Source organism: Muscardinus avellanarius (assembly GCF_963383645.1).
Source record: "Muscardinus avellanarius genome assembly, chromosome: 16".
In the NCBI taxonomy this organism is placed as follows: Eukaryota; Metazoa; Chordata; class Mammalia; order Rodentia; family Gliridae; genus Muscardinus; species Muscardinus avellanarius.
Window position 1 is genome coordinate 37,882,827 of NC_137802.1, and position 14,890 is coordinate 37,897,716.

A 14,890-nucleotide genomic window follows, 5' to 3' on the forward strand; every position below is an offset into this window, starting at 1 on the left:
GGACTTCCTGTAACAATGCATCTCACTGTTATTTGGAATGACTATTAAAAAGAAAGAACAATGTACAATCAAAGTCCTGGGCTACATTGTTGAACTTTGGGGATGCTCGCTCCACCCAACTGCTGTCACCTTCACCGTTCCAGTTTTTAAATCCTGAGTCAAAAGCGCCAAAACAAAAAACAAAAACAAAACAAAAAAGGAAGCAAATAAAGCCATGCCAATCTGATCTCGTTTTTCTGCACGTTAGGTTTTGTGGAGAAAGGGTGTAACGCAGCTAAGTAACGGTCCGCCTAGAAGCGTTTGCGGTGGACGACGGAGGGGCCGGATTCATCCTACTCTTGTTTGCTGATCCACATCTGCTGGAAGGTGGACAGCGAGGCCAGGATGGAGCCGCCGACCCACACGGAGTACTTGCGCTCAGGGGGGCGATGATCTTGATCTCCATCGTGCCACGGGCCAGGGCTGTGATCTTCTGCATCCGGTTGGCGATACCTGGGTACATGGTGGTACCACCAGACAGCACTGTGTTGGCACAGAGGTCCTTGCGGATGTCAAAGTCACACTTCATGATGGAATTGAAGGTAGTCTCATGGATGCCACAGGATTCCATGCCCAGGAAAGAAGGCTGGAAGAGTGCCTCGGGGCAGCGGAATCGCTCGTTGCCAATGGTGATCACCTGGCCATCAGGCAGCTCGTAGCTCTTCTCCAGGGAGGAGCTGGAGGCTGCGGTGGCCATCTCCTGCTCGAAGTCCAGGACAACATAGCACAGCTTCTCCTTGATGTCACGTACAATTTCCCTCTCAGCTGTGGTGGTGAAGCTGTAGCCGCGCTCAGTCAGAATCTTCATGAGGTGGTCTGTCAGGTCCCAGCCAGCCAGATCCAGACGCGGGATGGCATGGGGAAGAGCGTAACCCTCGTAGATGGGCGCGGTGTGGGTGACCCCGTCACCGGAGTCCATCACAATGCCAGTGGTACGGCCAGAGGCGTACAGGGACAGCACAGCCTGGATGGCCACATACATGGCTGGAGTGTTAAAGGTCCCGAACATGATCTGGGTCATCTTTTCACGGTTGGCCTTGGGGTTCAGGGGAGCCTCAGTCAGCAGCACCGGGTGCTCCTCAGGGGCCACACGCAGCTCGTTGTAGAAGGTGTGGTGCCAGATCTTCTCCATGTCGCTCCAGTTGGTGGCGATGCCGTGCTCGATGGGGTACTTGAGCATCAGGATGCCTCTTGCTCTGGGCCTCGTCACCCACATAGGAGTCCTGGCCCATGCCCACCATCACGCCCTGGTGCCATGGGCGCCCCACGATGGAAGGGAAGACGGCCCGGGGGGCATCGTCACCGGCGAAGCCGGCCTTGCACATGCTGGAGCTGTTGTCAACAATGAGCGCAGTGATATCATCATCCATGGTGAGCTGGGTGGCGGGTGTGGGCCGGCGGCCGAGGAGCGGCGAGGGGACTGTGCTCGCGGGGTGGTTGCAATATTGTCAGTCTCAGCTAAATTTTTTTATTTTTAATTTTTTTACACTCACCCTGGATGGTTCTAATACATGCCCCAAATAGGGACTCTCTGGGCATAAATTCCCTCAAAGTCAAAAGGGGACTCATGACTGATTGCAGGAGGAGCTTCCAGGTGAAGAGATGCAGGTACGGCTTGAGTTGGGGACTCCCATGGGGTCCCACCAACCCACGCCCAGAGGGGCCTGGGCTCTTGGCCTTCCATACCCAGCTTGCTGTCCTTGCTACTAGAAGGCACAGTCTAACTCAGAGTTCCCTCCTACTGCCGATCCTGGTGCCCTGCAGCTGGCTAGTCAGGCCCTCATCATCCCCCCTTTGGTGCCTCTATGGTAGACTACAGCTTCCTTAGGCTGGGAGCCCCATTTAAGCCATCTTCTGTCCTAAGCACTCAGCACCATGCCTGGTTTATCTTAGCAGCTAAATGTGTGTTGAATATGTGAACAAACAAGGAAGCTATACTCCTTTCTTGTGGTGCTGGGGATTAAACCCAGAGGCATTCTACCTCTGAGCTATACCCCCAGCACTTTTTTAATGTTTTGGAAACAAGGTCTCACACCGTTGCTGAGAGTCTTACTGGGTTGTGGAGAATCTTGCGGAAAGTCTAGCTAAGTTGCTGAGGCTGGCTTTGAACTTGTGATCCTCCTGTCTCAGCTTCCCAACGCCTGGGATTACAGGTGTGAGCCACCACACCTGACTCGAGGTTATGCTCTTGAATGACATACGTTCTGTCCACTAGATCCCAAACCAAGCCTGGTGAGAGCCACGCTGGAGCCTTGTGGGTGAGTGGGTGGGACTCAGCAGAGCTCTTTCCAGGCTACTAGAAGACTGTGCCTGTCTCCCTGGTGCAGGCTCCCAGGCACCCACGGAGGCGGGGCGTGTCTGCCGCCCAGTGCCGGGGAACTTTCCGACGTTTGAGCTCATTACTCATCATTAGGAGTCCTGGTGTCTGGAGTTTTGCAGGTGATCCAAGCTTCTCTGTCTGGAGCAGCCAGGCCCCGGTGTGTGTCACCGGTAATCTCCCGCCTCGCTGGATAGACAGTTGAGTAACTCAGGAAGGGGAGAATTTGGTTTCTAAGCTCAAGTAATTCAGCCTGACACCCTGACATCCAGACAGTAGATCTGGCTGTGCCCTTAGCAAGCTGCCCCTGTCCACGGAAGCAGCGGCTTGCTTCCGTGGGGGCGATTTGGGAGCTGGCTGGGTGGCCTTTCTTACCTTGTAGTGTTGCGAGGGCTGGGAGCAGGAAGGAGACTCTGCTCTCAAGGTGCTTGGCACCCTGCACCTCCTGCAGCTCAGTCTGTTCTCCCCCAGAGACTTGCTTCCAAACAGCACCCCATCTCTTCCTCCTCCAGTCTCAGAATCCTAATAGTGTGTGTGTGTGTGTGTGTGTGTGTGTGTGTGTGTGTGTGTGTGTGTGTTTGCTGGGGATTGAAGCCAGAGGCACTCTACTACAAACTACACCCCCAGTGCTATTTTATTTTTATTTTGAAACAGGGTCTCATTAGGTTGAGGAGAGTTTCACTATTTGCAGAGGCTGTCCTTGAACCTGTGGTCCTCCTGTCTCAGCCTCTCTCAAATATTGGGATTACAAGTGTGCACCACCAAATAGGGCTTTTTTTTTTTTTTTGGTGGTACTGGGGTTCCTGGAAACCCTTCTACCTCTGGGCTACACTCCCAGACCTATATTTTTATATTTTTATTCAGAAACAGGGTCTCTTAAGCCAGCACGGCTGGCTTGGAACCTGTGCGATCCTCCTGTCTCCGCCTCCCAAGCGCGGGGATTACAAGTGTGCGCCACCACGCCCAGCCACAAATAGGGCTTTTTAAAACATCTAGTCTCTGGCTGGGCTCAGGGTCCAATTTGCCGCCCCTAACCCATATCCCTCGACACTCGCCATAGCCGATGTCACTGCACAGAAAATGTGCCGCAGGCCTGGACCTCACTGTCAGGTTCCATATGCAGTGTTACGCGGGTCCTGATGTTTCAGTAGGAATCACAAATTCATACTATGACGGGGAAACAGATTTAAAGGATTTTGCAATTATTGCCTTTTCTGTTTTTTTTTTTAAGTTAGATTGAAAAATTTAGCCTCAAAATAAATTGTTCTTTTGTGCCTGTGTGTGTGGTACTGGGGATTGAACCCAGGGGCATTTCATCTCTGAGCTATACCCCCAGCCCCATTTTATTTTTTGATTTTGAAACCGGGTCTCATTAGGATGATGAGAATCTCTTTGCTGAGTCTGTCCTAGAACCTGTTTCGGACTCCCAAGCACTGGGATCACAGATGTGTGCCACCATGCCCACCTAAAATAATTTTTCTTTTCTGATTTTTCACAAACTTTGTGCAAGGGTTTGCGTGTCCCTGCCCAGAACAGTGTAGCCTCTACCTCTTCCTCCCAGACAGGAAAGCAAAGTCTGGATGTACTTGGGATCTTCATAGTCTGGGAAATGGAAACTCTGCTAAAGCGTTTATATCATTCGCTCTGATCCACTGCCTCCGCTGCCCAGTGGGTAGTTTAAAAAAATGGGGAAGCTGGGCGTGGGGGCGCACGCTTGTAATCCCAGCATTTGGGAGGCTGAGACAGGAGGATCATGGTTTGAGGACAGCCTCAGCCACTTAGTGAGGCCCTTTGCAACTCAGTGAGACCCTTTTTCAAAATAAAGAATAAAAAATAGGGCTGGGGGTATAGCTTGGAGGTAGAATGCCCCTGGGTTCCATCCCCAGTACTGCAAAATAATAATAATAATAATAATAATAATAATAATAATAATAATAAATAAATAAATAAAAAAGGAAAGAAAATGGGGGAGAGTGAGAATAATAGAATAGGCCAACTTCTGCCAGGTATGGTGGGGCATGCCTGTAATCCTAGTACTTGAGAGGCTGAGATGGGAGGATTGCAGGCTTAGAGGATAGCCTCTGCTTCAAAATTAAAAAAAAAAAAAAAAGGACTAGGGTGTCGCTTGGAGGTAGAATGCTCCTGGGTTCAATCCCCAGTACCAAAAGAAAAGGGGGAAAAAAAAAAAAGTCCAACCCCTGAGCTGGCAAGTGGGATGATATCCTGCCTTTCCCAGCCTGCTCACTGTGCTGGCCGGTGGACCTGGTACAGCTCTCTGGTGCAGATGTTCTTGCCTGGCTAAGTTCTGTGCCCGTGGAGTGGGTACCTGGTGCATCTCAGACATCATCACCTCCCAGCCTTTGGGAGGGACCTAGCCCTCCCAGGCTGGAGAAGTGCCAGCCTGAATCTGCTCAGCTCGAGTCCAAGGCAGGCTCCTGTGTCTTTGGAGCCAACTCCCACCAGGATGTTTTACATATTTTAATTAAAGTGACGCCCTGGGCTGGCAGGGCCTCTGCTGCTGGATGGCTGCAATCCCAGCTGCAACACGGCATCCCAGGATGCTCGGCTGCTCTAGAGAATGCCTGAGCTCCCACCTCCAGCGGCGGTTCCACTCCGTTCCTGTTCCAGGAGGAGACGCGAACCTGGCAGGCAGCAGGAGGCACATCCCGGTGGCTGAGGCTGGGTTCAGGGATGGGAGAAGAGTTAAAGCAGGAACGCGCCATAGATGGGTTCTGAGGACCAGCTGGCTGGTGGGCTGTGGATGAGACCAGTTCCTGCAGACATACAGCCCCGTGGACACTCCTTAGCAGTGTCAAATTATGACAAATGGCATGGCTAAAAGTTGCTGGGTGGCAGCTGCCGCATCTCAGAGGGAAGCAGGTATTTTTAGCACTGCGCCTTGGGGCTCTGGCGCTGGGTTAATTAATCATGGTGAACAGCACCGTCTTGTTTTGATCCTGGTCCCCAACCCCCGTCTGTCTTGTCCCCATTCCCCAGACCAGAATACCAGCTGCAGAGATGGACATGGTGTGCAGCTAGAGCAGGCCTGCCAGGCCTCCACCCGCCCTGGGGACACCCCGCACCCCTCGCTTCACCCCTCTGTCCCTGCGCCCCCTCCTTGCCTTCTCCTCCAGCCCAAGCATCTCCCCTGAGCTCCTGTGGTGCATCCCTGCCCCGGCCTTTCCCCTTGCTGTTGTTCCCAGCTCTCTGCATCCTTCCTGTCTTACCCCAAGTGCCCCACCTCACGAAGGTGCTCGTTCTTAGTCTTGGTCCTGCTTAGTCCCTCAGCCCCAACTGCCTCAAGAGTGGATTGCTTACATTACGCCTGTCCCCGTGTACCGAAATGCCGGCTGCCTGAAAGCAGGCTCTTCTGTGTTGCTTGCTGTCTCGAGTGCCCATTGCCTGGCTCAGCAGACACAGGGTAGGGGAAAGTGCTCAGTGGGCATCCGTGGGTGAGCAGATGGATGGATGGATGGATGGCAGGCTGGCTGGTTAGGGGGGTGGATGAGTGGAAATCTGGATGGAAGATCCTTTATGTCACACCTAGAAACACACTGGTTGCGTATTTTCCCAGAACTCTGTAACTGCCAAGGGGGTGCAGGACCAGGGGATACTAGGAAAAGTGACCAGGCCAGCAGTCCTCCTCTCCTTTAGAAATGTCCAATCACCACATTGTTTTGAATTCATTCTCTCTCTCTCTCTCCTTTCTCTCTCTTTATTTTCCTTGAGTATGGGGAGACACAGATCAGTTTTATTTTTGTTTTGGTACTGGGAATTGAGCCCAGGGGCATTCTACTTCTGAGCTTCTCCTTCAGCCCTTTTAATATTTTTGTTTTGAAATAAGATCTCACTAATTTGCTGAGGTTGGCCTCAAACCTTTGATCCTCCTGTCTCAGCCTCCCAAGAACTGGGGTTACAGGCATGTACCACCGCCCCCATCTAAGACATAAAAGATCAGATTTCAGGGACTCCTGGAGGACTCTCCCCACTCTGCCTGAAAGCTGTCGAGTGTTCATCTTCAAGAGTAAGCATGGTTCTTTTGCCTAGGCCTCTTCTAAAATGCACCTGCTCTTTATGGCAGACATGACTGGCTGCCATCCTTCCCCTTTCTCACTTGAATACAGAACCTTGCTTTGGTTCTGGTGTAGGAGACTAGCCCCAGCCCCAGCTCAGGAAGGAAACGGCTCCTATGAACCAACTTTGGGCGCTACAGCCCCCTGGCCAGGATGCTAGAAGTGGTGGGATGCCCTTCCAGCTGCTGGACGTGAGGCTTCTGGCTTCTGAGGGCTGCCTTGCTTTTCACAAGGACACGTCAAAGGAATGCAGCCCCGTCATGTCCCTGCTGGTCCTGGTGAGGATCAAGGCTCACTTCATGCAGAGGGAAAGCACACGTGGTTTCCATTGCTAAGTCGTGGGCTGGTCCAGCAGCCGTGGGAGCTCAGGCTCAAGGGGGTGCCCGGTGCCTGACCCGGGGGGCTGCGGGAGCATGTCCCATCCCATTCAGGTTGAATCTGACTCTCAGGGGCGGGACCAAGCTTTCTGCTCCTCATGTCTCCATCATTGTGAAGTGTTGAAATAGACCAGGAGCAGGGGGACCCCTTTGACAAGAGTTCAAGGCCCAGAGGCATTCAGAGTCCTTTCTCTTGATCCTTAGATCCCTTGAAAGGAAAAATAGATCGGTCTTCTTGCTTACTAGAATATATGGGAAGAATTTTTTTTTTTTTTTTTTTGGCGGTACTGGGGTTCCTGGAAACCCTTCTACCTCTGGGCTACACTCCCAGACCTATTTTATATTTTTTATTTGGAAATAGGGTCTCTTAAGCCAGAGAGGCTGGCTTTGAAACTGCCAATCCTCCTATCTCCGTCTCCCAAGCGCGGGGATTACGAGTGTGCGCCATCACGCCCGGCTTTATGGGAAGAAATTTTATGAGAGAGGCGCAGGCCCCGACCATGGATCCTCCGGGTGTGGGTCATTCGGAACATGCTGCTTTGGGTGCCCAGCTCCGGCCATTGCCCCCTAAAGCTCCGGGGGCCACCAAGCCTGTGTCCTTCTGTTCACAGTACTCAACTGCCTTCAGTCCCTGCTGCGGCTCATATAGAAATACAGTAGCACCTTTATCCACAAGGAGTACATGCCAAGACCCCCAGTGGGTGCCTGAAGTCATGAATAGTATTGAACTAAAGACACACTGATGAAAAAGCTTGATTTATAGGCTAACAACAACTTATCATAGATCTTAGCGAGCCCAGCATACAACTTTTATTCTTCCCTTATTAAATCAAGAACTTGTACTTTTTCACTTAAAAGAAGCACTTTATAGCTTCTCTTTGGCATGTCTAAATGGCCAGCATCAGAACTCTGATGCTTTGGGGTCATGATGGAATAAATAATGGTTACTTGCACTGAGATACTGCGGTCTGACACCTGCGATGGTTACTAAGTAAGTAACAGGCATGTAGTGTATACAGTGTGGATACAGTGGGACAGTGCGGGATGGTGGCCTATTTTATGACACTGCTCAGAATGGCATGCAATTTAAAACTCATAAATGGTGTATTTCTGAAATTTTCCATTTAATATTTTCAAGCCACAGTAACAGAAATCATGTAACTCATAACCATGTATAAAGGGAGGAATATGGTACTGCTCTCCTGTCTGGTTTGTTGAAGTATACTAAAACTTCATTAAAAAGCACCAAGGCTTGCAAAACAAACAAACAAACAAAAGCACCAAGGAGATTAAGAAATTGCTATTCCATTTTGACTTTTGATATTTTCCTTTCAAGGTTTTGATTGTAAATGTAACTTCCGCCATTCCTCGTGGGAGACAAAGAATCAGAGAGAAACAAAGAAGGATCTGGAGAGAGAAAGGGAGGGAGAGGAAGAGGAAGACAAGAGAGAGACAACAGACACAGAAAAGCATTCGGCATGACGGAGATTAGAAGACAGGGATACGCTCTTCCAGTCACTAATTCAGAAAATATTTATTGCGAACCTTCTATGTTCAAACTTTAGTCCAATAGTATTCATGACTTCAGGCACCCACTGGGGGTCTTGGCATGTACTCCTGTGGATAAAGGTGCTACTGTATTTCTACATGAGCCGCAGCATCCTGTGATGCTAAAGTTGGCTTATAGGACAACCCAGATACCCACTGCTTCCTTCCAAACAAATATGCCAGAAAGCCACGCGCTGTAGACATCACCTCCCAAATCCTTGCTGGCTCTTAGGCAGAGATCAGGAAGTTGCTGTTTCTGCAGAGACCAGTAGGTGTCATCATGTTAGCGGAAAAGCTAGGGGTGCCTGGCATTCAGTAGCCACCTGTGGAAAGAAATATGATTCTATCTAGTATCTGAGAGCCGATAACAGCAAGGAAAAAGTCACCATCTTCACAGAGTTTACTGTGCCGAAGGGACCTGGAAGAACAAGGTCCTGAGACACGAGAGGGAGAAGGTAGTAAGTAGACTGTGGGTCCTTCAAACAGGAGCCCTCAGAGGAGCATCCCCCTCCTCACATTCCAGCGGAGGGGACAGATTCAGAGAGGGGAGGTGGTTGGCCTGGGACGCACTGTAGTCCCAGGCTCCTCCTAGAACAGTGATTGCCTGCTTTCTTTCTTTCTTTCTTTCTTTCTTTCTTTCTTTCTTTCTTTCCTTCCTTCCTTCCTTCCTTCCTTCCTTCTTTCTTCTTTCTTTTTTTCTTCCTTCTTTCTTTCTCTCTTCTTTCTTTCTTCTTTATTTTTTGTGGTACTAGGGGTATAACCCAGGGACATTCTACCTCCAAGCCATACCCCCAGTCCTAGTTTTTATTCTTTATTTTGGGTTGCAAAAGGCCTCACTAAGTAGCTGAGGCTGTCCTCAAACCGCAATCTTCCTGTCTCAGCCTCCCAGATGCTGAGCAAGTGCTCTCTTTCTACCAAACATTATGTCTCAATAATTGGGATTGCTATCCACCTTTGATTCAAACATCCCACCTTAGCTGAACTAGAAGCCTCCCTGTACAATCCTCTTTCTGATGCCTATACAAGGCTCCCTACATGCTTGGTCTGTATCTCAGAGGAGGCAGGGGCCCTTACCAAGGGTCCCGTGATGCTAAAGTTGGCTTATATAGGCTTAGCAGAGCTTAGTTTGTACATCTCTGCCCAGGAATATCATGTTGGTAGCTTGAAACTAGCTGTAGTGGGAGTATTTACATCATGGAGTTTGGCAACAGTGATAAATTAGAACTTAGTCCCCCCCCACCCCAGAGAGCTGTACACCACTGAATTAATATCTCTACATCACAGATAAGGAGACAGAAGGATTGCAAGTTCAAGACCAGCCTCAACAACTTAGCAAGATTCTCGGTAACCAAGCAAGATCATGCTTCAAAAACAAAATGCAAAAAGGGCTGGGAGTATAGCTCTGAGGTAGAATGCCCCTGGGTTCATTCCCTAGCACCAAAGGGGGAGAAAGAAAAGAAAAGAAATGAAAGCCCAGGCGCACACTTGCAATCCCAGTAGTTGGGAGGCTGAAACTGGAGGATCACATAGGTTCAACGCCAGCTTTAGCTACTCAGTGAGGCTCTCAGCAACTTAGTGAGACCCTGTTTCCAAATAAAATATAAAATAAGTATGGGCGTATAGCCCAGAGGTAGAAAATCCCCTAGGTTCCACCCCCAGTACCACACACACAAAGAAAAGGCCCAAGGAGATAAGGTAACCTGCTAAAGAGACAGAGCTTATAAGCAGTGGTGCTGGGACTTCAACCTGGGTGGTTTGGAGTGAGAGTACTCGGAGATGGTAGATTGAAAGGAAGTTAGAGCCGTTTTGACACGGAGGGTTCTAGGTTGATCCTGGGTGGCTTACTCTGTTTTGTTCTGTTCAAACAAAACAAAATACCGGAGTCTGAGCAATCCATAAAGAATTGAAATGTATTTCTGTACAGGTTGGAAGCTGGGAAGCCTAAGATCAAGGTGTCGGCCTCTGGTGAGGGTTTTCTCCCCCTCATCTCATGGCAGAAGGACAAAGAGGGAGGAGGAGACAAAAGGGGACGGAACTCATCCTTTTACAAGGGATGACACCGAAGTCAGGAGGCTCTGCCGCTTAGACTCTCACCTCTTACCGCTGTTACAGTGGTAGTTAAATTCCAGAGTAAGTTGGGGAGGAAACGAGTATGCAGGCCATAGGACCAGGTTTCCCATGTGGTGCTGGGGGGTGCTGCTCCAGTTCGGTGTCATTAATCAACAACAACACAATCAGGGCAGAAACCAGTTGGATAAAGAGATAATCAATTCAGCTTTGGATGGACTAGATGCAAGGCTTGTTGTTGGGGAGATGCTTAGATTTGGAGTCCAGGAGGGAGGTCTGGGCAGGAGATTGGCATCTGCAAGATGGAGTTTTGTTCTTGGCTAAACCAAATGTAGATTAGTTAGAAACATTTTCCTTTATTAAAATGATCAGGTAAAAAGTGCAACATTGACACATATACATGTGTGCATGTATGTATGAATATATACATAAATGTATATACATATATATGTATATATACATAAATGTATAAATACACACACACACACACACACACACACATACATACATAAAATCTTGGGATCCTCCTGTCTCAGCCTCCTGAGTACTGGGATTACAGGTGTATGCCACCACACCTAACCTAATTTTTGGTTTTGGTTTTGCTTGGTACTAAGAATTGAACCTGGGGGCATTCTACCTCTGAACTATAACTCCAGCCATTTTTATTTTTATTTTGAAGCAGGGTCTTGCTAAGTTGCTGAGGCTGTCCTGCCATCCTCCTATCTCAACCTCCCAGGTACTGGGATTACAGGTGTGTACCACTGGGTCTGCCTGCTTTTTTTTCTCATATGTGTCAACATTTGGGTATGTTGGGGAATGAAGGACTCTTGCTCACCCTTGGCCCCTGATCCATGTACCTAATGAGTACTGAGGAAGTGCTCATTAAAAAAAAATATGGGGAGGGGGTGCCGGGCGTGGTGACACACGCTTGTAATCCCTCGCTTGGGAGACGGAGACCGGAGGATCGCACAGGTTCGAAGCCAGCCGTGCTGGTTTAAGAGACCCTGTTTCCAAATAAAAAGTATAAAATAGGTCTGGGAGTGTAGCCTGGGGGTAGAAGGGTTTCCAGGAACCCCAGTACCACCAAAAAAAAAAAAAAAAAAAAACCAAACAAACAAAAAATAAAACAACAAAAAATATATGGGTGAATTACTTTTCCTAGCCACTGCCGAGGACCAAACATCAGAATTAATTTCTTACAACTCAAAGAATATCCAGAATTCTGGCATGATCATAGGAGTATGGATTTGGAATTAGAATACTCAGCATTTTAGAGCTAGATGTGGAATTGGGCATCATGTCTTAACAATGTTCTTGTTTTACTGGTGAGGTACCAAGGCCTAGATACCATGCCAAGGCCATCTAGGCCCCTCGCCAGGGTGAGAGACCGCCCGGTCTTGGCAGCCAGCGAGCCTTCCTGGCCAGTCTTATCTCAACAGTTTTCTTCCCTGTTCTGGGACCTGGTGTGTTCCTGGGTTTAAAGGAGAGCTTGAGCGCTGGTTCTGGAAGGATGGTGAATTGACAAGAATCCACATCTCAGAAGAGCAGTTTGCGAAGATGATCAGACAAAACTCTAGGTAACTAAACAAGGAAGTTACTATATGCAAATGAGTAGATTGTGGCTTTCCTCTTGATTGGCCGAAGGGGCCATGATGTCATAATGCTCAGGGTCTCTTCACTCTGAATGATTGTGCCTCTGGCCCCCAAATCCTCACTGACCTGGCTGGTCTCAGCTCTCTCTCTGTCCAACAGGAAAGGGAGGCAATGGAGCCCCTTTATCAGGCTGGATCCATCCTCATGAAGGTAAATACCTTGCAAGGGAAGAAGATGGTGGAGAGCGGCCTCCAGTCTGGAGACTTCTCTCTGTCGCATCCGTGGCCCTCCCGCCTCCCCCCGCCCGCTGAGTTGGAGCTGCTGCAGCAGAAGGTGGCCGGGGTGCAACGGGAGCTGGAGGACTTCAAGAAGGAGGCGTTGAAGGCCATCCGCTACCTGGAGGACGCCTTCTGCGAGATGAACGGCGCCCTGGCGCAGCAGGAGGAGCAGGCAGCCCGCGTGAAGCAGCGGCTGAGGGAGGAGGAGGACCGGGGCATTGTGCGCAACAAGGTCCTCACCTTCCTGCTGCCCAGGGAGAAGCAGCTGCGGGAGCACTGCCAGTGGTTGGAGTGCATGCTCCTGGGCAGGGGCCGCGCCGCGCCGAGTGCCGCCAGGAAGGGCCAGGCCGACTGACAGCCTGGGCTAAGGCCAGGCCAAGTGGAAGAGTTTTTTTAAATGGACGGACAAACCTTAAGTCCCCACCCACTGGCTTCCCTTCCCCTGTTTCCATTGCCTTCCTTCGACCAAAATAACACCTTGCCGAGAGGCACAAAGACCTCGGTATGTTTTTTTGGTGGAGTTCCATTTATCCAGGCTCACCCAGGAAGGAGGTGGCCCAGTGCTGAGTCAGGGCCCTGTGACTTTCACCTTGAACTGTTGTTTCCTGTGTGTAATGGTAATGTTGCTCCGATGTATAGCATTTTTCTTGTATATTCTTAAAGTGATTGTGTTGAACAGATTTACCTTTCTCTTAATGACTCAAGGCTCTCATGATTTGTTACTTAATACATGGTCTGTTTGAGAGGGTTGGGTTGTTGGCCTGCACACTAAAATGACCCCGTGGTTCCTGTCCTCGCCTGCTCGGTTTTCCTGTCCACTCATTGCTGGGTTGTCATCTCTCACTTTTCTTTGCCGCCTCTCCTCCTTCCATTTAGTCTGCAGACTGGCCAATCCGATGGACGGAGCTTATTAGGACTCCGGTGGGTGGAACTCTCCGAGCCCCTGTGGACTGAGGATGTGACCCCCATGGGAGGGCTCCGGAAGCTGGGCATGGTGGCTCATGCCTATAACCCCAGTACTTGGGAGGATGAGACAGGAGGATCACAGGTTCATGGCCAGTCTCAGCAATTTAGTGAGACCCTGTTTCAAAATAATAAAATAGGGCTGAGGCTGTAGCTTGGAGATAGAATGCCCAGGGTTCAATCTTAGTACCAAAAAAAAAAAAAAAAAAAGAAAGGGAAAAAAAGGCACTAGAATGTAGTGACAGTGAGTTGCAAGTCTGACTCAGAGAGCAGGAATTTTTAGGATGCTCTGCTATCAGACCAAGACCATGCACGCGCCTCCCACCTGCCTCCTCGAGCACCTGGGGAGGTAAGTGCTGTTTTCCATGGCACGTAGTGGGAAGCCGACTGCAGGAAGCTAAGTCCTGTCCCCAGGGTCTCCTTGCTGATAAACACAGGACCGGGCTTCAAGTCCAGGCCACCTGAACTCACGATCCTGATGTTAAACCCCTGCCCTGACTTTGGAACCACATCAGACTGTTCATGGACCTGTCCTAGAGGACTGGGGTTGTCAAATGGGTCACAGGGCTTCGTTAGCGGCCATTTAATTTATTTATTTATTTATTTATTTATTTATTTATTTATTTATTTATTTGTGGTACTGGGGGTGGAACCCAGGAACTTTTCTACCTCTGGGCTATACTCCCAGACCTATTTTTTATACTTTGGAAACAGGGTCTCACTAAGTTGCTGAGAGCCTCACTCAGTAGCTGAGGCTGGCTTCGAACCTATGGGATCCTCCTGTCTCAGCCTCCCAAGCACAGGGATTACAAGCATGCGCCACCACGCCTGGCTATTAGCGGCCATTTTTATTTCCAAATAATCTGTCTCAGTGATCCACACGTCCTTTCTCTGGTCCCCCAATGCGACCATGCAGCAGGGATTGTCCTCTAAATCACGGGAGTGAAGGGCCCGGAGGCCAGAGCCAGCGCCTCTGCAGGGTGAGGTCTCTGTGTCTCTGGAGTCTGGACTTGCAGCCCGCTCCATGCCCCTGCCTTCTGGTGCAGCCACGTCCCCCTCCTCTTTCACAGAGTCTCTCCAACCAAAAGCCAAACATCTGGAACCCCTAAGTGGGACCTCACAGAAGCACCATGTGCCTCACAGCTAATTTTAATGTCCATCTATTGGTCATCTACCCAGAGGGGCGACATTTCTGCTCTAACTTTAGGCAGTTTTTTTTAGAAGGTTTTGCTAAAGTAACAATAATGGTATTATTACTAATAATAGTGATAGTTATTATTATAATATTAATATTACTACTAATACCAATACAATAGAGTCATCAAGAACATGATGTAATCCAGACACTGTGCTTGACCCTTTGAAAGTACTATTATAAACTTCGCTTTAAGATTCTGAGCAAACTAGGGCTAAGAGAAGCTAAGCAATCTGCCCAAGGTCGCACAGCTAGTAGAGCTGGGATTTTTGTGTGTGTGGTACTGAGGATTTAAACCAGGGGCATTCTACCTCTGAACTACACCCTTAACCCCATTTTATTTTTACTTTGAAACAGTCTCGTTAGGTTGTTGAGAATCTCACTATCTGCTGAGGCTGTCGTTGAACCTATGATCCTCCTGTCACAGCCTCCCAAGTCTC

General features: G+C 49.4%; 1 protein-coding gene and 1 pseudogene across 2 annotated transcripts; one reads left to right on the forward strand and one right to left on the reverse strand.

The window, feature by feature from the left end:
- Nucleotides 1–290: 290 nt before the first annotated feature.
- Nucleotides 291–1,579, reverse strand: LOC308274687 (actin, cytoplasmic 1-like; annotated as a pseudogene). The gene has a single exon. The product of its transcript is annotated as an actin, cytoplasmic 1-like (transcript).
- Nucleotides 1,580–12,185: 10,606 nt separating this feature from the next.
- Nucleotides 12,186–12,647, forward strand: CCDC182 (coiled-coil domain containing 182; the record flags this gene model as incomplete). Its single annotated transcript, XM_080712690.1, has 1 exon — nt 12,186–12,647. One exon carries the CDS (start codon nt 12,186–12,188, stop codon nt 12,645–12,647), a length of 462 nt encoding a protein of 153 aa, XP_080568816.1.
- Nucleotides 12,648–14,890: the final 2,243 nt, after the last annotated feature.